Below are 22,609 nucleotides of genomic sequence, written 5' to 3' on the forward strand. Positions count from 1 at the left end.
CACACTCATGAAGATGGAACAGGACCCCAGACAAGATAGTCAGCCCACTGGTGACAGCTGCTAGAGGTACTGGAATGCTGGGATCAGTTGATAGGAGAGTCAATGGGATGTGCCAATGGGAAATGCAAGCTTGGGAAAGTAGGGATCACAGGCAGCTCAGGGTAACATAGCAGTGTTCAGGAACAGTGGGATGCAGGAATGCACAGAAGTACTGAGGTCTCAAGAAAGCTCTGGAGATGCCTTGAAAATCTGTTCATCAAACCTGGAAGTAAGCGCCGCTGCAAGCCCTGAGAGACATGACGCTGGAAGGTAAGTAGCTGCAACAGAATTATATATACTGTATGTGGAAGATTTATAATTTTGTTCATTTAGCCAGTTTTGTGATCCACATCACACAGTAAGAAGTTACCAGTGCTGATGACTTCTTACTTTATAAACTGGATCTTGCACAACACCATCTGTTGTGCTGATTGCAAGCAAGCACCCTCTTGTTTTAATGGCCCAGTGCTGTAAAGAATGTGCATCTCATAACAAGATTTGCATCATAATTTTTGTGTTCCCCTGCCAGACAGGCCCTGGACCTCTCTCTAGACCACTCTACAGTTAATGCTGCCTGCCCAGTGCTCTTTGAACCAGAGAAGGGTAAAAATATGTAATAAGGGGGATGGAAGGACTGAGTTACGAAGAAAGACTACAAAAATTAAACTTGCTCTCCCTAGAGAGGAGACGCCTAAGAAGGAATATGACTGCAATTTACAAACTCATTAAAGTAGTATTAAACTCGCAAACTTTTTTCAATAATGAATGCAGATCAAACAAATATACAATTCCCAGGAAAGTATTTTTGTAAATTTTTGCCCAAATACTTACAATTATCATATTTCCAAACAGCTCCAACTCTCAGCTTAATTTTTCTGAACTTCCTCTCCAGTACAAGGGACAGAACAGTGTCCAGCCATTGTCCATCTACTAGCTTTGAGGCCCTGTGCAGACCTGAGTGATCCGGGACGCACATATGATTGCAGACATGATTGATTTCAATGGGGTACATCTGTGGGGCAATCACGACGTGCGGCTGTTTTAGCCACAATCGTGTTTGGATGCACGGGTGGAATCGCGGTGGCAAAACACCCAATCTGCCCGACGAGACTGGGGTTCCATTAGAAAACAATGGCACCCACAGCGCGATTGTTGGTGATGGACGACAACGTGACCGCGCGGTAATCCGTGCACGATTGCTGCGCGGCCACAGACCGCCCAGGTGTGCACCGGCCCTGAGAGGGAAGAAGCGAGGAAGGATGAGGGAGGAGGGAAGCAGAGAGCACGGGAATGGCTTATCTTGCTGAGCCTGTGTATTTGTGCAGATACACACACAGCCTACTACCACACACTAGGGTGGCTCCATAGAACCCTGCAAGAAAAAGGAGCCACCCTAAAACATCAAGGACAGTGCTCAGAGGACCAGTTGATTCTGCAGGAAGATAAAACTTTTAAACATTAAGGAACAGCATCCATTGTTAGCAATTTTTATCAGCATTTGAAAACGCTTCATAACATTTTGACTTTCTTAAACTGTTTAACCTCAGATCTCTGATGATGACATGTCGATACAACAAGAAGTTGGAAGAGATGTTGTTTAATCTCAAACGGTGTAAGAATTGAGTTGTTTTTTTTATTATCAGAGCATTACAAATGTGGAATTCCCTTTCGAAGTAGGGAGTATATGCTGAAAGCATGGATACCTTCAAAAAACATTTAGATGAGTTTCTCATTTTACAGGATATACAAGGATATGGGATTCGTTAGCGAAATGTGTACAAACAACACATACATAAACACACATATAGGTTGAACTACGTGGACCTATGTCTATATTCAACATTACCAAATATGTAACTATGAGTAACTATGAGAAACTATGTAACTATGAGAATATATGGCCAAACCAAGTAGAAATTTTAAAAAAAGTAAAATGCACAAAACCTGTATATAAAACCTAAAATCAAGGAAACCACAGCATGGACCACACAGATCGATCCATGTAACAGGTCTGATTTATGAAAACTGGAGCATCCAGCTGCTCGGGAGCCAAATGTTCCACTGTTCCTCCAGTTTTCTTTGCTCAGCTTTTTTTTATTCTGTTTCAGTGTAAGCAGCTCTTGTGCAGATCAGCTAAAAAACAGTTTCGGGATCTTCCAGCCACGCTTTTTGAACACGGAGCTGAAGCCACTGGAGGCTTATACCAAACACTTTATATGCCTGATATCCTAGTTTATTGACATGTTTCTCCCAAGTGGGACATTGTGGAACAACACAAAACAGTTATGTTGTTGGTCATGAGGAACACAAGGATTTAGGCCCATTGGGGAGACAATAAATTGCATTTTATATTCATTTCAAATGACAGAGCCTCTCGGAAAACAGGCATTAGAAAGTGCCCTGTTTCTGAAATGATACCATTTCAACCTTAACAGGCTCTATTGTTGGTCTCTAAATAGGGCTCTTACATTCATAAAGCCCTGATGACTAGTGGATTGATATCACCACGGGACCCTTAAACAACAGTTATAATAAGACAGCATGTTCATGTATGTCACTGTCTTCAACAAGATTTATAAAACACTGAGCAAAAATCTATTCAGCTGTGTTTAAATGCAAGTGGAAATGTTATTAGATATGCCAATATAATAAACATATTGCCTTTTTTAAGTTGAACTTTTTTGTTAATTCTTCATTGCATGTCAGTGCTGCTGATCTCCTGCAGCCTCTTTACAGCCAAAGAGTGCACTTCATTCACTAAAGAGCCGGAGGATAAAGCCGTAGCTTAGGCTGATCCTTCGGCTCACTTCAGCTGCCGAAGCCCTTCGGTTCAGTCGAATTACCTGATCGAGTTGAATGTTGTCCTTCAATAATAGACTAGCATCCTCAGGTTCTTTGAGGACACTATTCCTACCAAACCTAAAGGGTCTGGTATGGTTTGGGAGAAGGACCCCACACTGTTTTTTTTTTTCCTTTACATTTTTTTTTATTCAGAATAGCCAAGTCGAATATGAGAATAGGGGTGAACGGCAGTGAGTAAACTGCTGGAGGTTCGATTCAGCTGATGCAGATGTTGGATCGGCTGAGTCGAACTCCTTCTGAAGCCAGTCGATGTACGGCTGATTTTAGCAGATGTTGCCATACAGAGCCGAAGAGAACAGCCAAACGCTGTTCGGCTCAGTTCACTTCGGCTCGGTTATTCACTCGGCTGCTTCGGCAGCTTAGTGAATAACCCCCTTAGAGTTAAATGACAAAAGTGTAGGGTAGTTTTTCCTTACCTTTATTCTTTTTTGTATAGTATTTATTGGGTTTTGTTCCTTATTCTACTCTTTTTCCTTAATTTTTAACTTGCAAAGCTAATATCACTGTAACTATGGAACCAGTAACACCAGCAGTTTTAAACTCATTGCACATAAATCACCTTGGCATGATTAAGAATTCCAGTGCTGCGTAGAATTATAGGTCCCAACATGACTCATAAAATTGCATCACCGCATCAAAATGCACAAGATAATTTATAGAAACACTAATCCTGGCAAAAAGATGGCATGATGATTCACCACATAATTTGATGGTCTGCACACATAGGCTGCAAGGTTAAAGCAGACATCGGTAATTCAAACGCAAAACACCACCAACGCGATCGGTAGATGCAGAGAGATATGCAGTGCCTGTTACGTGCAAATTTTTGACTTTTCTTGTACAAGCTGAGCTTGGCACCACGCATTCTCACCTCTTAAGTTCCCCTATTAGTCATTTAATGTTATGGGTGGCCTCACTAACCAACAGTGAGGAGGGAGTGATAGACTTTTGCCGCAAAAATACAATTTTCTAGATAAACTCAGCAGCAATATGATCTACTGATGTATACTGATTGTTTTTACTGGTTGTGCATTTTCATGACATGTTCTGTTTGAATAATCCTGATTTGTGACAGGCTTACTTTAAAGCTCACTTTCAGCCCAATTTTTTTTCGGAGGTTTGCATAAGGATTGCAACTTCTGTCATATTTTATTGATGTCTGTGTTCCTGCAAAAGAGATTTCTCTTCACTTCCTGTCATGCCATTGGGACCAAAGGTGAGCAGAAATCTTTTCAACAGGGACACTCAGTGATAAAAAAAAAAAACGTGACATAGGACTTGGATGATCAGCTAAATTACAGCTTTGAGAAACATGCAAAAGTACAGGAACCCCGAACCTACCTGCTTAACAAACAGAAATAACTTTAGTAAGGGGTGATCAGCCCCCCTCTGCTGGATATCCTCCTCCTATACACTCTACCCTGCTCTACCTCCCATTCCCTTTTCTTCTAATCCCTGCAACCTATGTCTCTGTTTCCATGTCCACCCAATAGGAACCTTCTCCCCTCCTCTTCACTTGCTTCTACTGTAATGTGGTCCAATGGAAAAGCCAAAATACATCAAGCTGTTCTTTGATGTTTTTCCTTTGGAACACAATTCATATTTTACTATGATAAAGGTATAGTAGTAGTGTAGAAGCATGCACAAGCTAAACACAACAAGCTATAAAATGTTCTAGGTAATACCAGAGTGTCCCCAGAATCTTTCATAACTACGAGGGAAACTTTTGTATACTTTAAAACATTCAGAGCCTCATTTTGCATTTCTTTTTCTATTCTTCTTTTTTAAACATTGTAAAGTCTGCTGTACAATGTTATTTATGTTGCATTGGTTCTTTCTCTCTGTTAACAAAATGGTACACATGCAGTTATAAATGAAATGGAAAACAAAAAGCTGACAAAGTTCTAGCTCTACTACACTCTAACCAAAGCTAAGAAGAAAAAAGATTTGGCTCAAGCTTTAATTCACATTTCACCTAACATTGCCCATAGTGTGTTATGTAAGACTAGTAGAAACATAAGAATAGCTTTCTAAAGGGTCAGTATCTATTGTCTATACATTCCATAATGCTTTGTGGAGTTTTGACTGTCTACAAATAGATAAAAGAGATATTTCTTGGGTCACTAAGTCCTAACGTTTTTACTGGCCCTGTACCCACTTCAGGGTTAAAATTGGCTTTCCAGAGGAGATTGAATTCCCGTGAACAAGTATGAGTGAGTGGACTGAGAAAGATTAATCTATGCTTGGTTTGATTGATGAGTAAAGTGATAGATGATGTGTGAGAGGGTGGGTGATGGATGTGTATGCGAAGAAGACAGTTATATATGAGTGGAGTGATGAAAGTGTGAATGACTTGTAAGTGGAATGAATAATCAGATTGCCTTGTAGGTTGAGCAGTGTGCATGCGAGTGTCAAGTACAAGTGACACGAATGAAAAGTGAGTGGAGTGAAAGCACTATGGAGGAACAGAAATGAACAGAAACTTAAATGAAGTTGTAACAAGAACAATTCTATAGAAAAAATGTTAACATTTACCTTCCACTGAGCTTAATCAGTAAAGGAGCAGACTAATGTTGCAAGCAGGAGGCCAAAGCCATAGAATTTGGTTTACTAAAGTTACATCAGTGAAATACGAATGTTGGTTGCTCAGAAATTCTGCAATTTGCATTTCGTACTTTGCTTTACTGAATAAGCCAATGTGTCTTGGTAATGTGTTGTCACGCCACAGCATTCAGGTGCTGCACAGCTTACATATAAGTCAATAATAAGTCATAATAAGACATTGAACCTTTTACATTTATAAGACTTTATTTTATTACTAGCTCTGTTACAAAATGTTTATTAGGTTTGTTAAAACATTAAAACTTATTTATTTTTCTTTTTTTCCAAAAAAGAAACCAAATCTGGCGAGAAGATGCTCCAGCACAGTGCCGGGATCATCTTCACAGCAAGATTTAGCATATTCTACATTCTAAAGATCTCCCCAGAAGGAGGATGACATCACCCTTGCCTAGGCGCAGCGGGCAAAAGCCAGGGGAAAGGCGAATATACTATCCAGCTATTTGTTTTCTCTTACAGGTGTTTTTGTGTGTGTGTGTGTGTGTGTGTGTGTGTGTGTGAAATATTGACAAACTAGCATTGGTGGCCGCCTACATAAATGTCTACATTTCTAAATTTCATACAAAATAGAATGTTTTTAGCAGCATTTTCTCATAATGTAACTTCTGTAATGTTTTTAGCTGTAGGCTTAGTGATTTTTACATAATATCACACAAGTGATTCAGATGCTTGTGAGAACTCGATAGACAGAATCACTTGACCACTTACCCTCTGCTATGGATTTTCTGCTCTCTCCCTAGTTAGTAAGATTTTGCAGCGTTCGGGGCCCAGTGAGTGAGTGAAGTTAATTTAGTAGTTGCTGTTACTCAGTGTCACCAATGGCATAATTGCCAGTGTGACAACAGCCTCAAGGCTCATTCACATGGCCACGGAAGGCCACACATGTGGTTTTTTTTTCCCCGCGGGAGTCACAGGTGTTCAGTGCAACCGCAGCTAGAAGCCTGTGAAAAAATAAATGACAGCCAGACAGACGCAGCCACTGTACAGATCTCCCCGCACATCTGACCGTTTACATCCATACAGGTAAAAAGGTTTTTTTTACATGCTGCTGGATCCATAAACACATGCATGTACCACCCTCTGTGGCCATGTAAATGTGCCCTAAAACAGTAAAATGGAAGCTGATGTTTACAGAGCTAGCAGCTTGATTAAAAGTGACAGCAATCCCATTAGGATACTGTATGTGTTTAACATTCCCAATTTGGAGCTGAAGGGTGCTTTAAAAGCTTACATTTAAAAATCTAATTCCACCAATGCATCCCTCCATGTATGATGGTTAATAATAACATACACATGTCAGCTGTAAAATTCTGTGATTATGAAATACTTATACTTGCAGAGCTTGCAGAGCCAGTGGCATAACAATCACCATAGCGACCCAGGCGGCCGCTACGGGGCCCGAGGCACGGCGGGGCCTGGCCAGGACATCTCCCTGATGCCATGCGAGCATTCACTTCCTGCTTTGAAAGCGCAAAATTACTTCAGTTTGCCAAAGCAATGCACACTGGGATTGTCTTGTCATCAGCAGAGCATTGCTTGGAAATCTCATCTGTAATCACACGAGATCTCAGGGAAAGGCATATTCCTCCCCTGAGATGATGTGCATGGTCACATGTCCTAGTCACATGTGCCGGAGTTCCAGGAAGTTATAAGAGAGCTAGTAATCTGCCCTTAGTAAACATGGCCACTGCCAGAAGACAGGGGTAGAAAAGAGAAATAGGGTATGCAAAAACTACAAAGCAGGCAATTATCTAGAAGTATGTGTTTGTAGATTGTCATTTACTAAACATTTCTAAAGGTGTGTTTGTTGTTATTTAAAAGATATGGGTAAAAGTCAGATTTAAAAAAGCTTGCAGAAAGCTTTGCAAATGCTCTGTAAAAGCTTGATGTTTGCACTGCCCTATGTTAAAGTCTGTGTAGCTCCTGAGTTGTCCGCTCACACAACTGATTTCAGCACCATGGACAGAGAATATGAGCCAAACATCCAGGACAGGAATCTAATACTTAGCACAGGGTTGGGCAACCTTGGTATTTTGTCTGTTGTGGAACTACATGTCCCATGAGGCATTACAAAATGCTAAAAGCCACAAGCATAACGCCTTGAGGCAAAGCATAATGGGATATGCAGTTTCACCACAGCTGGAGTGCCGAGGTTGCCTACCCTTGCTTCAACAGTTTACAGGGATATGTATGAAAGTTGATAACTCTCAATCATATTCTCAATTTTCTCAGCTGTGACATGCTTAAGAGAACAGGTAATCATACAATTTGTCAAATGTCTTTTATATTTGTGTGGCTATTAGATGAATGTCTGTCCCCATACACAGCTACAAGTTCATTCACTTACAGAAATGTTATTTTAATGAAAATATACTGAGGTTATGTTCTGTAACCAGTTTAGATGCAAATAGTAAGTAGTGCAGTGACAAAACTCCTTAGAAAATAACTGAACAAATGACAGAAATTCCTACTTCAGCCTCAGGCAGCCCTGGACCTCCACGTAAACAGCAAATGTATACTTAGTTTAACAAGTGTGCCTTCACAATGTGCCACCTTTATACAGTGCTGGCACCTCCAAATTTATGGCTGCTCCCATAGTCAGTGTCTCAGTGTTTGCAAGCTGCAGGAAAGACTGTGGGGGGCAGTCTCGGTTGGCTCATAGACGATCAGTGTCTTCCCAAAGTAGACCTATTAAACTGCAGCTGGCAAGCATGGCCTGGAATCCATAGTAGCTGTGTAGAGGGAGTCTGTCACCTCTGTGTGCAGGCCCTGAAGGTGCACTTGTACTGTTTACAAGGGCCTCTGGAGGCTAAATAAGGGCTTTCTGTCATTTGCACAGTTATACTTGAAGTCCAGACACGGCATATTGCCTCCAAATACCTCTATTAATCTTAAACTCATCTGTTCCTCTGGGAAACCCTTTGATTCTGGGCACATGGTGAAATGTTGCCTTGACTGCATAAATATGGAGAACATTTGTACTGACCTTGTGTCAGAGGTGATGCCTCATTTCAGAATACACAGGATAGCATACTTCCCAATCTTCTGAGCAGAGAAAGAGGCACACCTTCCGGTACAATGGATTTAGGCAATGCACACTCCCCCAGCTATAAGGGACCATTAACAATTTATATGCCACAAATGATTGGTTAAACCCAGATTTTTTTTCCACCATTACTTTTCCTTTATACTGTCTTTTTAAAATAGCTATTGAGATCATTAAGACATAAGATGAATGTTTTAGCGCAGAATAACATTTTTGGTAGTCAAATAGAACCTTTTCATAGATATATACATTACATTAGACCAAAAAGAGGGACGACTGAGGAGGAAAGAGGGACAGAGGGGTTTGGTTCCAAAACAGGGACAGTCCCTCCATGTGAGGGACAGTTGGGGTCTATGAGATAGCATGTGAAGAGTGATATATGGTGCCTGAAGGTACTTTTTCCAAAGAGCACCAGATACACCACCCCTTGCCCTATTTATTAACAATACAGACTTCAGATGCAGACTGACCCTCTATACCAGCAGCGGGCAAACTCTGGCCCTCCAACAGTTGTGGAACTGCAAATCCAATGATGCATTGCAAGATTCTCACAGCCACAGGCATAATTCCCGGGGACATATGCATGATTGGATTTGTGTTTTCACCACAGCTGGAAGGCCAGGGTTTGCCCACTCCTGCTCTATACAATGCTAAAGCCTACACAGGGCCCACCAAAAATACATTGCTTTAAGCTTTGGCATTTTCAAGGCCATTTGGACATCAGTGGTGTTGCTATAGACTATAATGAATGTCTGTACCTGAATCATAGACTGACATTATTTTCTTTGGGCAGACCTGAGCAGCTCTGTGAATCACCACAGAGCTGTCAGAACACTGAGCTTTGCATACACATCACCATGATGGGAGTCTGTACCTAAGGTCTGTGCTGTTATTACACAATTTGATGTCATTGGCACAGTTTAGTAACTCAAAGTATTGAAGCTGTTGTATTAGCATCACATTACTGAAGCAGTTGTTTTTTACATCACACTATTTAAAATTCTCTGACAACCTCTTACTGTACATGGGTATAGACTGGCTCATTCATAAACATGGACATACAACTGTGAATGCAGGCTGTCTGATTGCACATGTTTATGGAAGTACCAGCATATATCCGCGTTCAGCTGCATACAGCCATTGATTTCAATGGGCGTCTATACGGATGGCTCCTGGGTTGAGAAATACATCCAAATTTTACATTGCATGATGCCATGTGCATGACCCCTAAGGTGGTCAAGGGGTATGGTTTAAATAGACCATATCACTTGGCCCTAAATTCACAAGGTAACAGCCATCTCGCACACTGGTGAAGGAACTTTACCCACCAAATGAATGTCTCCCAAAACAGTTACTTTCAAGGCATGCCAACTGTCAGGGTTGCCAGTGTACTTATTTCTCAACCGAACATTCAAGCCCTCAAATGGCATCATAGCTGATCATATGTGCAGCACCATGGCAATTACTACCCAAACAGAGGCTAAGATGGCACCTCCCTTGGCTGCAAGGGATAGGAGGTTGTAGTTCCACTTTAAAGAGTAATTCTCCTTTTGATGGGGAAAAAAAACAAATCTTCTTTGGGTGATCAATGTACATTGCAAGAATTTTAACCAACTTAGTTGCAGATTCCTACCTGTTTCTGTTCTGGAGATAAAGCTGTTTGTTACACCTTGTCCTTTCCAAAATGATCCCTGAATGGGAGGGTCTGAGTTCATTATAATCAGGTGCTGGGCTTCCTGGGTTAGAATAGGGAAAAAGCATGGTCTGCATCCCTTTAGTAGAAATTAACCCTTACCAAAAATGAAATTCCTATTGCAAGGAATGCCAAAAACTATTCTTGTATCCTAGTGCAGACTTCTGGGAAAATCAGTCAGCCAATCACGGAAGCAGGACGTGACATTTCTGGGGGTGTTCCGTACACCAAGTGTGTACGGAGCGCCCCGCAGGTCGCCATATTGCATTGAAGTTTTGTGGCAGATTTAGAACATTACAGCGGATGCAGTTTTAAATGGAAAGGTTCAAACCTTTTAAGTTGCATTAGTGAAATAAATGAACTTTGCACGATATTCTAATTATTCGAGTTTCACCTGTATATATTCATTTTTTAAAGATCCTTTATTTTTTATCTTTTGAAAGTGGTACTCTTTAAGTACTATAGTTAGTTCTAAAATGTTTGCTTCAGTGTTATTTGCTGTGTAGCTTCTTGTCTGCATATGTGTCTGCTCCCCATTTGATGGCACAGCTTGAGTTTTAGACAGGAGTGTAAAAAATAAAGAACAATTAGCTATCCGGGGTGTGGCCTGTCACTGACATGTCACTTCTACGAGAGTTGTTTGTGTCTTCAACAAAAAAAGCGTTCATCCTCTGCGCCCCCGGAGCCTCCCGTCTTTTTTTTTTACCTGTTGGAAAGTTAGAGACTGACAGTCACTCACCCTGACACACAAAAGAAGACGGCGTTTCCCCAGGGTGTACTCGAGCAGTTATAAACACGACCCTTTGCTCAGCTTCAGACACCAGGTTCACTGGAAGAAAGAGACAGGCCTCATCAATTCACAGCCGCAGATTGGAGCATTAATATTAATATGTCCCCTTTTATTAAAATACGCCATAAATTATGAATTTCCTTCAATCCATTATTAAACAAATCGCCGGCGCCTTCTCCTCTCGTCGCTAACGGGAACAGGAAATGACACCTTAAGCTTGCTGAAATCATATCATTGCTTTCCGAATGGCTGAAATTAAAGCTGCTCTGTAGTCAAATTTTTAAATTTTAGCATGACAATGAATACACAAAAGGGGTGTTTTTGTTTTGGATAGAAATTATGTAGTAAGCACTTATCTGGTGGACTGGGAACACCTAATCCTGAGCATGCAGTTCTGCAAAGATCTGGACTTCAAAGTCTAGTGTAAGTGTAGTTATCTCTGACCTGGGGCTATATACCATAAAGGAAACCTTTGCTGAGAAACTGCTGCCATTGCTGTCTTTAAAAAAATGCTGGCTACCATGCTTATCCTTCAGTTTAAGTAGTTTTACACTTACTGACCCGGAACAAGTACGCAGATCAGACAACCAGCATTTTCAGAAGGAAGTCAACATATTGTTTTCACAGTAGATGTAGGAACTAGGGATGCACAGATACTTTTCGAGTACCAGTACCGATACTTGGCATTTTCATGAGAACTACCAGGGTTGCAGCGCTTGCAGCTGGGACCTGGCTCTGGCGCTTCACCACTGTCCTGAAATCATTAGTCTGTATTGTTTTAGAAAAACTGTCACATGACATTAAACAAAAATGTATCAGTACTCGTACTTGTAAATACTCGGCAAGTACCAGTACTCGTACTCGCAAAACTGGTATCTGTGCATCCCTTTATTTATATTTATAAAAACAAAATCGTAAATTAAAACAGAGATGTACAAATCCCAGGAGCTCCGTGTGCTCCTTACAAATGACAGCTGCCTCCTAACTTTTGAATTTTTCTCTAGTGTAGTCTTGGAGCTCAAAAGTATCGGTACATGTACTCGTACTTGTACCGAGTACTGTACTTGGTATCTGTGCAACCCTAGTAGGAATGGAAGTGCCACTTAAATTAAAATAGTCTGGATACAACTTTATAACACTAGGGTCAGGGGACAATCAAGTAAAATAGCTAATGCATTGCAGGGACCCAAAAACATCCCATTCATCAAGGCTTAGAGAGAGAAACCACGTATGTAGACTACAATCTCAATGGGACAGTTTCTGGCTTGTCAGCAGCTGGTTTGGCTGACATAGCACAAGCTTTCCCATCACAGCTCAATACAAAGTTCAAGCTGTAGATATTGTACTCCACATACATGATTTCTCTCACTAAGCCCTGAAGAATGGGATGTTTTTGGACCCCTGAAATGTGTTATATGTGGACCACAATATCTGCAGCCTGAAATGTGTATTGAGCTGTGATGGGAAAGCTGCTCAAACCAGCTGCTCACAGGCCAGAAGCTATCCCATTGAGATTGCAGGCCACTTACATGATTTATCTCACTAAGCCCTGATTAAGGGGGTGTTTTGGGACCCCTGAAACGTGTTATTCTCCTCAAAGGCTATGGCTATTCTACTCAATTGTTCCCTGCCCCTAGGGGAATTTAGTTACATCTGGACTTTTTTAATTGGTGTTGAACTTCAATTCCTACGTCTACTGTGTTCACTGTCAAGCCAAGGATACTGTGTAGACCCTTAGGCCAGTGATAGCTGCCTATCCATTAGCCATATTACACATATTCACATCACTTTATAACTATTGGATGATAAAAACAGAATAATCATGTGGGTCCAGCACTCTTATTCTTCTTCCAAACATATTTCCGTCACTCCAAAGTTTTCCTTTTACAGCCCAACTCCAGCCAAACCTGGACCTCAGGATACATACATCTCAAATGATGGTAGAACTCTATAAGCGCTGACTTCAGCATGCTTCTAGGTTTTCGTGCATTCCTGCATTCACTGAATTATGTTATTTGCCTGCATTCACTGAATAACTCCTAAGCCATTATTTAAAATAAAATAAACATTTTTGCAATAATATTTCAAATATTTAGACCACGAAAGTTTCAGTGCAAATGACGTACTATACTGAACCTGAGCCAGATCTAAAAATCTTAATAAGAAGATGAAACAAGCATCACTATGCAGAATAAAATACCAGAATTTCTAGTCAGTTTGTAATAAGTTTTTTTTAAAATTATTATTATTCTTCATCTACAGGGATCGAATATTTACCAGTCTAGGCTGGTGACACAAACCTGGTGGACACACCAATGTAAATGCAAAAGTGGCAGCAGATTATTTTCGTAGCACACTAGCAGGGTTATTCACAAAAGCGTGAAGAGTTTGGAGAAGGCAGGAGAAGTGAACAATCTAGGCTAATATAGCTGAATTGGAAAAATTCTCCAATTCAGCTCACTTTCCAGTTCAGCTATGTTGTCCTAGATTGTTCACTTCTCCTGCCTTCTCCAAACTCTTCACCCTTTTGTGAATAACCCTGTAGGTTGTTCGTAGTCGAGTGAAATATTAATTTACAACCAAACCTGTAAAAAAACATAAATTATTGATTCATGTATTGCATTGTATGTGCCTTCATGAATTGGTGCTACAGCGTTAGCTATTTCAGAGAACACACATTCAATATGCATGCTACTTAGTATCTGCTGGGATTTAACCCTATAAGGGTCTGTGTGCAAAGTAAATAAATCTACCTCAAAACTGAACTCTACGCAAAGAGCTAAATACATACTGTATATAGGAGCTTTTTATTACCTGCCGAAGTATTTAAATCTGTCTATCGTCTTCTGAGATTTACACAGCTCTATCACACAGCACAGCCCTGTGTGGCAGGGCAGGAGACCTATTTTTCCTCTGCTACAGTTAAAGGAGAACTATGGGGTTAAGGCTTTTCCCCATAGTTCTCCTTAGGGTAACGGGAGTACACAAACTAGCGTCCTCCTGTTACCCTAAGCTCAGTATACCGCGAGCTACAGCTCGCGATATACTGAGACGCCGCAGCCGGAGCGGATCCCGACATCGATGTCGGGATCCGCCCAGCTGCGTGAGTGACAGCTGGCTCTGTCTATCTAGAGGCAGAGCCAGCTGTACCCGCCCCCTCCCCCGTCCGTTCCGCCAGTCAGCGCTGGCGGATCGGAGCGGGGAGGGGGGAATCCAGCCCCTCCCCTGTCACGGCAGAGAGCCGTGACAGGATCGAGAGGTGAGCGAATGCCGGTATGTGTTCGCTCACTTCTCGATCTACTGAGCCGACCTGTGACAGTCTCATTGTCACAGGTTGGCTAGAACTATGAGGTGAGTGAAAAGCACTCCTAAGTAAAATTTACAGGCCTGGCCCCTTCACTAACCTGTGACTGGACAGTGAAAAGAGAAGCAGCAGGCTGATGGGCTTATCTCTCTGTCACTCTGCTTTCTCCTCCTATGAGAACATTCGCTGTTAGCAAATAAGCAATGCAGGAGGGCTGACTGGCTCCTGTTGCTGCGTATCTCGCTCTCAGTCAGAGCTCTGGTGTACAGGGACTGTGAGACACTGATAACTGGTCAAGTTCAGGTATTTACACTGCTTGCATTAAAAAATATATATTTATTAATGTATTAATAAATATAAATCTGTATTATTGAGTGTCATTTATAACTGTCTGGAGTTCAGCTTGGAAGTGTATGTAAACCCAACAAATAGAGAAGGGAATGGTTAAAACTCCTGTCATTTTTTTGAATGGTCATTTGTGTTTCATTAAGGAGTTTTCCCATTACTTCCTGTCCTGTAGACACAATAGAAAGTTATAGGCAATCTGTCCAAAGTAAAGGAAATGCCCTCTTAGATGATTGTCACTGGAGCAAATATACCGACTGGAAAGCCTCCCCTCTGTTCTGGTGACAACTCAAAATCTTCCCTCACTTTAAGTCCCGAGGACAGCAGTTACCAGGACAAGTAGAGGGAGTAAATCTCCCTAACTGGGACACAACACCAATACAGATACTTGCAGAAACATCACCAGCACACTGAAAGCCTTGTAGGATCAAAACTTGTAGATTTATTGCAAATTCATGTCAGTCACACAAGCGCTTTCAGGGCCACGCAGGGTCCCTTCATCAGGCATAAACCAATACAAACCGAGCAAGGTTGATAACCCCTCACCACTCTATTCAAAGCTAAAAAATAAGTTGTGGCTTTAGATGCAATTTATGTCATATGAATAATACTCCAAACTCCAAAAAGAAATTAAAAACATCCATGAAAGAGCACGGCAATGTTTTTACAAAAAAAGGTCCAAAGAATTTGTAGTTGCATATAGTAAAAATAATATAATAAAATAAAATAGATAATTTTAAAAGAACCAACTAGGCACCTAGGCAGATCCCAAAACTGGCTATGACCTTGGTCGGTAAAGCAAAGAAACCAATTACAACAAGTAAATAAGTAAATATTTTGAAATTCACCTTAGTACAACTTACAACAATGTAAAAATCATGTCAATTAATAATAAAAAAGAAATTAAAAGAAATTAAAAAGAAAAAAGAAAACACAACATAAATGTAAAAAAATATATATAAAACAAAAATTATTGTGTCAATGAATGTAAAAAAAACACAACAAGAGAGAAAAGGCAATAATTATTGCATCAATTAATTACAACAAAAAATAAATAATAATAATAAAAGAATGTAAATTAACAATGTCAGATAAAGTATTATAAAATATAGTTAAGAATAAAGAGTATGCCTAAGTGACAACTAAATAATAAATATTAGACTGCCTTGAAAGGCCCTTCAAGTGACAATAACACACCTGGTTCGTGATCCACCTAGAGAAGCTTCCAGGGTATACAAAGGTAACTGCCATGTTCCATGCCCCCCAACGCGTCATGCTCATATTGCTGCTTCGTCAGGATCTGTGAGTACTGTGCAACCTCCACCTCTAAGAACTGCAGTTGACACTGGCAACAATGAGCATTTAGAGGGTAGCCAGGTGCAGAAATGGATGACGGGGTCACATTTAGGCCACTGAGCAGGTACTTTGTGTTCCCACCGTCAGTTTAAATGGAAAACAAAATCACTGTAGCGTACCTTTAATGTCCCAGTTCCACAAAGTTCATTTTCTGCATCTATAGGGACCATTTTAGCCTCCGTCTTTAAAATGTGCTTTTTGTAATGAAACATTGTAAGAGTGCTTGCAAATAGTTATGAATCATGTTCAGTTTGGTAAACAAGAATCAAAGACTATTCTTCAAAGGCTATTTTACAGCTTGTACATTAGAGATAGGACATTTGGGTTCAATACAGGGAAAAAAAATGTAATTTCACTTTCAAAACTACATTCACTTGCTGCACTGGAATACATCCAAAGCAAACTGCTTCTAGAAAGGTACTCACACAGTGCAGCTGCTCTCTGTATTTCCAAATCCTTCTGATTTCTTGTGTGCATGCGGAAAAAAGTAAATTATATAGAAATACATTTGAAAGAAATTAGCAGTCTTAATACGATGCCCCCTGGGTTAAAAGCCCACGAATGTAGCTAGAAAGATAAAGTATTCTCATGACTAAATTTAGCTGGAAAGCAGGACTAAATATTTGGGAATGTGTCCAAAATAGGAAAATCCCCTTAAAAGCCAAACTCCAGGCAAACAGCGTAATTCCCCCCCCCCCAAAGAAATACATATATGAGAGTTGTGTTACCCGCCAAAAGATTTACATTTCTACCCATCCAGCCCTGAGCTTTACCCAGCCCTGCCACATAAAACAGCAAGGCAGCAGACCTGATTTTTTTGTCTGCTGAGGTTCAGTAGCACTTACAGGTCTTGTACTTTCCCAAGACTGTGATGTGGGAACTCACAGATAGGTACTTTCTGCCCATTGAGGGAAGAATGACAGTGCCTCCAGATAGCACATCCCCATGTAAGATATGTTCACCAATCCAAGATCCCTCACTGCATCCTTTAGAATTAGGAGTCCATAATGAATAAGCTTCAATGTTGGGCAGTGTCAGAGCTTACCTATATGGATAAGGTCAATGCTCCCCAATGTGATAGTATTCAGACCTGGCAATTGGCCACTCAGGCCCAATAACTGTCACATAGAAGAGGTCACATGCTTCTCCATACCCAGAAGGCCTGCTCCTTTGGGGCAGTGGATCAGGGGCTCCAACGGAACAGGAGGTGGCAATGCGGTGGCTCAGTTATAGAGCCATCCGATACTCTAGTCATGTCTAGACATAATGAACAAGGTGGCATGGCTTGGGCTAACAGCGAGTCCTGATCATCCTGGGCTGGTCTGCAGTTTCTAGTCGGTCCTGTTCAACATTTGCTCGGGAAGAGCAACTATGTGGCGTGGGATACCTTCGTCAGAAATCAGCTTCCTCCACTCTGGAACCAGAAAATCAAAATTACACCCCAAACCATCCCCTAAAGACCAGACAGGACTAGTCTCTTAGGGTAAAAACCAAGAACTGACTTTATTGAAAACCAGCTCAGTATTTATACAGTTCTGGAAGTCTAAAAACATAGCGCAATCAAATATTAACAGAATGCAAACAGACATCCCCTCCCCGATGTCTTAATGAAAGAATAGGGAGAAAGGGGACACATATGATGGGATTATCTTCGGAGTGTCTATCATATGTTAATTCACTCAGCTACATCTAGTGACAGGTTAATCCCATTGTTACCCCAATCAGACGAATGGACAAATAGGCTTGACTAACAGGTCCAGGACAGGATTTTGGGGTATAGGCAAACACAGTCTCAGCTTCCCATTTATCCCCCACATCATTGAGAAATAGGTCTCTGGGGCCCTCTTGATCCATGGAGCATAAATAAAGGGTCCCACATAGCCCCAAAGCACCATGGCAAGCCCCTCTCCCAATCAATAGAACCATCTCCACAGCTAAGGCCCATAGTCAGTGGGAAGGAGGCAGGCCTGCAGTACCCTCCAAATAGAAGAGTAACGGAGACTTCCGTCACAGCCACCATCCTGAGATCCTGCCTGCCAGCTCAGGACAACAAGACGATCCACATCATTCCCTGACACCCCCAGCTGAGGAGCTCAAATAATTGCTTGGTGAGGTCACCATTGGCCAGGGAGGAATCTTGCCTACCATCTGTTGCCGAAGAAGACCGAGAACAAGCCCATGAATACCAAGTAAATGACACCTCAACCTATACTGCATGAATTGATGAGTATTCCTTTGCTGAAGGTAAGCAATCAGGAGGCCTTGCCACCCTGACCTGAAGTGACCATATCTCTTGGAATTAAAGTTTACAAAAAAAAAACCATTTAATTTAAACTTTTGAACCACAGGTAGAGATAAAACAGACCCACAGTGGAGCCCATTTCCAATGATTCCCTCTTCTGCACCCAATCATACGTATCTTGCGCAATACTATTTAAACGTTTATTTCCATTGGAGACTTTAGTCTTGTAGTAAATATTTGCACAGAATGCCTAACATTGGCTCCAGCAGCTGTGAAAACTGTTCTAGGGCAGATCTAGAGCTATACTGCTTCATACATCTGCACAAAACATCCTAATTACTTTGGAACTTTAAATGTCAAGAAAGAACGATAAGCTCCTAGCCTACCCCACAGGTTCCAGAGCTTAAAAAATATCTGAAACCAAAGATCCACTGCTGTTCTGATCAGACTGTCAACATAGGGGAGATTTTAATGAAGGTGGAAAAGCTTTTTCCATTTCCAAGGTTAAACACATCTCTGGAGGCAGAAGGGTTAATTAAAACATTTCAATAAAGTGATAGCTGAAGCTGGGAGACACATTTCCTTACAAGTGTGACTTACTGTTTCTCTCTTAGGCTGGAGGAATTTCTATTTGAAGACATCTTTATCCTTTGGAGATCTTCATTGACTTGTATAAAAATACAGCTTTTAATCTCAAATCCCACTGACATTTACATATAAGCACCAAAAATGCTACTGGGCTTTGGAGATTTGATTTAACGAAAGAAAAAAGTATTCCCATTAAAGGAAATATGCAACTTCTCACGGGTCAGAGACGGCGGATTATTACCAAAATACTACCTGTATTTTTTTAACTCGCGAACAAGACGGGGAAAAAAAAAGGCTTAAAGGAAAATTCCTTCATGCCCGTCAATGATCATTAATGTAGCCTGAGACTGATTAATTATTTAGCATGTGGTCCAGTAAAGTGATACTTATTCTCATGAGCAGTTTAAAAGCACAAGATAAATTCATGGTGGGTATGATTAGTAGAGTGTTGACTGTTCTCTGCTGAAGGAGGGGACTTTAGAATGGAGAAGTTAATGATGAAGCAGAACTTTTGATATCAGGGCAGCACAACTCATGTCGATAGACTCTGCATTTCCATACAAGTCTATAGAAATGCAAAATCCACTTGAAGCAAGTCCATTGCAGGTCAAAAGGAGGTCTACTGCAGGACAAATGCACTGGTCAATGAATTCTAAATGATGACATTATCACATGCCCAAACGGATGACATTATCACATGCCCAAAGCCTGCCATTACAGGCCCTTAAAGTGTTCTAAGGCCCAAGCAGGTCAAGAAAAAGGTCAATGTGAACTACACCTTCCTAAAGAGTGCCTGACAGATTGAATATATTGGAGTTGTCATTTTTTACTTCTTTTTAAGTTTCAAGCCCTGGGCTGTCATCCTTAAGTTTTCTTTGCTATCTGTGTAAAGGGAAAACCGATGAACCCTGCTGATTTTGTATCAATGGCAGCCATTTCAAGAAGACATTCATTTTATGCAATATACTTAGCAATGTACTTATGTACAGGTATAATCTGCAGTAAACATGTTTACAATTTATGAAGGCAATTTCCAGAGATGCCACAAGGCTGATTTTACAAAGTCACGTCTCAAGGGATATTGTCAGAAGACATCTATACCCACCTACCAGTCTTATCTTGGAGAACCCATCTAGAGGGCATGAGTGAATATGGACTTATGTAATGTTGTTTGATGATTGTATTTAGTTGCCATTAACCAAAGGTTTGTAAGCTCATTTGCTTATCTTGATTGAAACGGCATAAAAGCACTATAGGATTGATGGAAATTGGGAGTTTTTAAATTGTAATATGGCCCCCACACGGGTGTCAAATAAAGTCTTATCTGATTTGAAACTAGTCACAGACATTGTTGCTCCATTTTTTTTCTAAAATTTCCTTTTCAGCTGTAAGTCACTGACCCAGGCCAAACATGCAGCCACTGAAGTGACAAACACCTTGGCTGCTTTGTTTTGACCTCATTCACAGCATGCAATGCATGCTGTATCTTAAGGCATGGTGTGTCATGGCTGCCTATTCATTTACTAATACCTGACACTGCACCTTAACCCACTGCAGTAAATGTGCATTGGGGTGCCATTCAAAATATGTGCATTTTGTGGTAAATGTGAATGGACCCTTCATGTCAGTGAATCCACAGGTAGTGGAATATACATTAAAAATACAGTATTTTTACCTTTAATCCAGCCTCAGGAAGGATTTTTAAAGTAAGCAGCAGCCAACAAGATATAGGATACACTTAATTAAAGGTAAGTTGTGTGACTGATGCTGTATGCTCTCAAGACGTTTTTACCAGACTTCAATTTTAAAACCTATCTCTCGAGAAACAAAAAAACTCCCCTTGCAGTGGGGCTCTGCAAGGGTTTACTGCTCGCTTATGTCTAAGGGTATTGTGTAAAGCAGTTTCATTTACCCAATTCCCTATCCCTCGGTGGTTGGCAGTTACCGTGTCTCTCTAATCATATAATCACTGATTGCTCTGCTCCTGGGCTCTTCCAACTGCAGACAGCAGTGGCTGTCGGGATTCCCCTCCCGCCCCTCTCTGTAGTTCCAGTCCTCATTGGAGAGACATACAGGGAAGGGGTGGGCTCAGCTTGTTTTGACTCTAGAGAGGCAGAGCCAGCTGTCAATCAGGCAGCTGGGCAGATCCCAACAATATTTTCTGGATCCTTCTGGCTGTGGTGCGGCTCTGCACTGTCATCATATAGCTGGCATTAGCCTGCTATCTGCTAACTTTGGGTCACAGGAGTTAATTCGTAAATGTACTCCTGTGACCCAAAAGTGAAGTAAAGCCCGAAAAAAAGGTTTGTCTTGCCTTCTCTTTTAAAGGTGGAATTAGCTTTTAAAATAGAAAAGGGCTTTTTCTTTGCTTCATTAGATACTAGCACAGTTTCATTAAGCTTCACCATTTAGTAAATCATCCCAACTATGCCATGGAAAGGGTTAGGTCCTGCTTCAGGCTCCAAAATTCTATGGAACATTATCTTTTTTTCCTATATAAATCACACCCAACAGTAAGCAGACACAGCTGTGCTTATGAATGTTGTGCTTTCCCCAGAGTTTCCCTTTAACCATTTCCTCGCAGAAATAAGTGTTTTCTCTCTCTGCGCGGCAACCATTTGATCTATGATGACATCCCGTGTATTTATAAGCTTTTTGGTCTCCACCTGCTGCTGGGGCGATAATGAGACATGGCAGGAGTAAGTAAAAGATAGATTAAACAGATTACTTTATGCCGAAATCTATTTCAAGTGACTCCGCGGACAGGTAACCTTCACCATGCAGTTGTGTTTCAGAATTAGGAAGGATATTGCTTTCCCGTTGTAACATTGTCTTGTGCTGATTAGGTTTGACTGAATTAGGTTAATTATTCTTATTTATGGTCTCCGTGCCTATACAGTCAATTTAGTCTCAGTCACCAGTCATGTCTTATATTGGAGGAGTTATTTTGGATGTGAGTGTGATGTCGTCGCTCTGCAGGATACACTGCGCCACATATGTTAAATATCGCTTATTTATAATAATTATGCTATATAAAATGTCTCTTCTGTTCTAATTATCAATGCCATCTGGGTAAAATTTTCAAGGGCACTTTGCTGTACAGCAAGTTAATATCGGCGTGCAATATTTACCAAAACGCTCACCCTAAAAGATGTTACATTAGTAAAAGCTGAACTACAGTATATACAAATAGCTGATTACACAGTTGAAATACATACCTTTAACTGCCAAAGGATTGTTATCCATCCAGCCCTGAGATTTATACTTCCCTGTCAGAGAGCACAGCTAGATTGGTGAACTGACTCTTCTTGATCCAGTTATGCAATACAGCTTGGTCATTTCCATGCCCACAATAGGGATGAGCTCAGGTTAGGACCAAACCTAGTCCGAACCTGAACTCCTACCAACCAGGAGCTCCTTCCATGCCATGTAATTACCCAGCCACAGCTTGATGCAGTGACATTATTGACCTTTATTTCCACTTTAATGGGAATGTACAGTGATTTTGTACATATTTTCTTCAGTTATAGGGATGTTCAGATACCAGCTCAGATACCAGCTCAGATACCAGTGCCAATACTTGGCATTTTTACGAGAACTACCAGGGTTGCAGTGGTTGTAGCTGCGACTGGTCCCCAGTGCTCCACCACTCTCCTGAAATTATTAGTCTGTATTGTTTTAGAAAAACTGTAACATGACAATATATATATACACATATATATATA

The 22,609-nt window shown here is 40.9% G+C and overlaps 1 protein-coding gene across 1 annotated transcript in view; it reads right to left on the minus strand.

The window, feature by feature from the left end:
• LOC108784279 (cytosolic carboxypeptidase 6-like) overlaps positions 1-22,609 on the minus strand; it is a 727,452-nt gene that overhangs the window by 244,479 nt on the left and 460,364 nt on the right. The window contains exon 4 of the mRNA XM_018553039.1: positions 10,999-11,088. Coding sequence (XP_018408541.1) covers positions 10,999-11,088 — 90 coding nt within the window. The remainder of the gene's footprint in view (positions 1-10,998; positions 11,089-22,609) is intronic.

Source organism: Nanorana parkeri, unplaced genomic scaffold (assembly GCF_000935625.1).
Source record: "Nanorana parkeri isolate BGI_ZX_2015 unplaced genomic scaffold, ASM93562v1 scaffold106, whole genome shotgun sequence".
Taxonomy (NCBI): Eukaryota; Metazoa; Chordata; class Amphibia; order Anura; family Dicroglossidae; genus Nanorana; species Nanorana parkeri.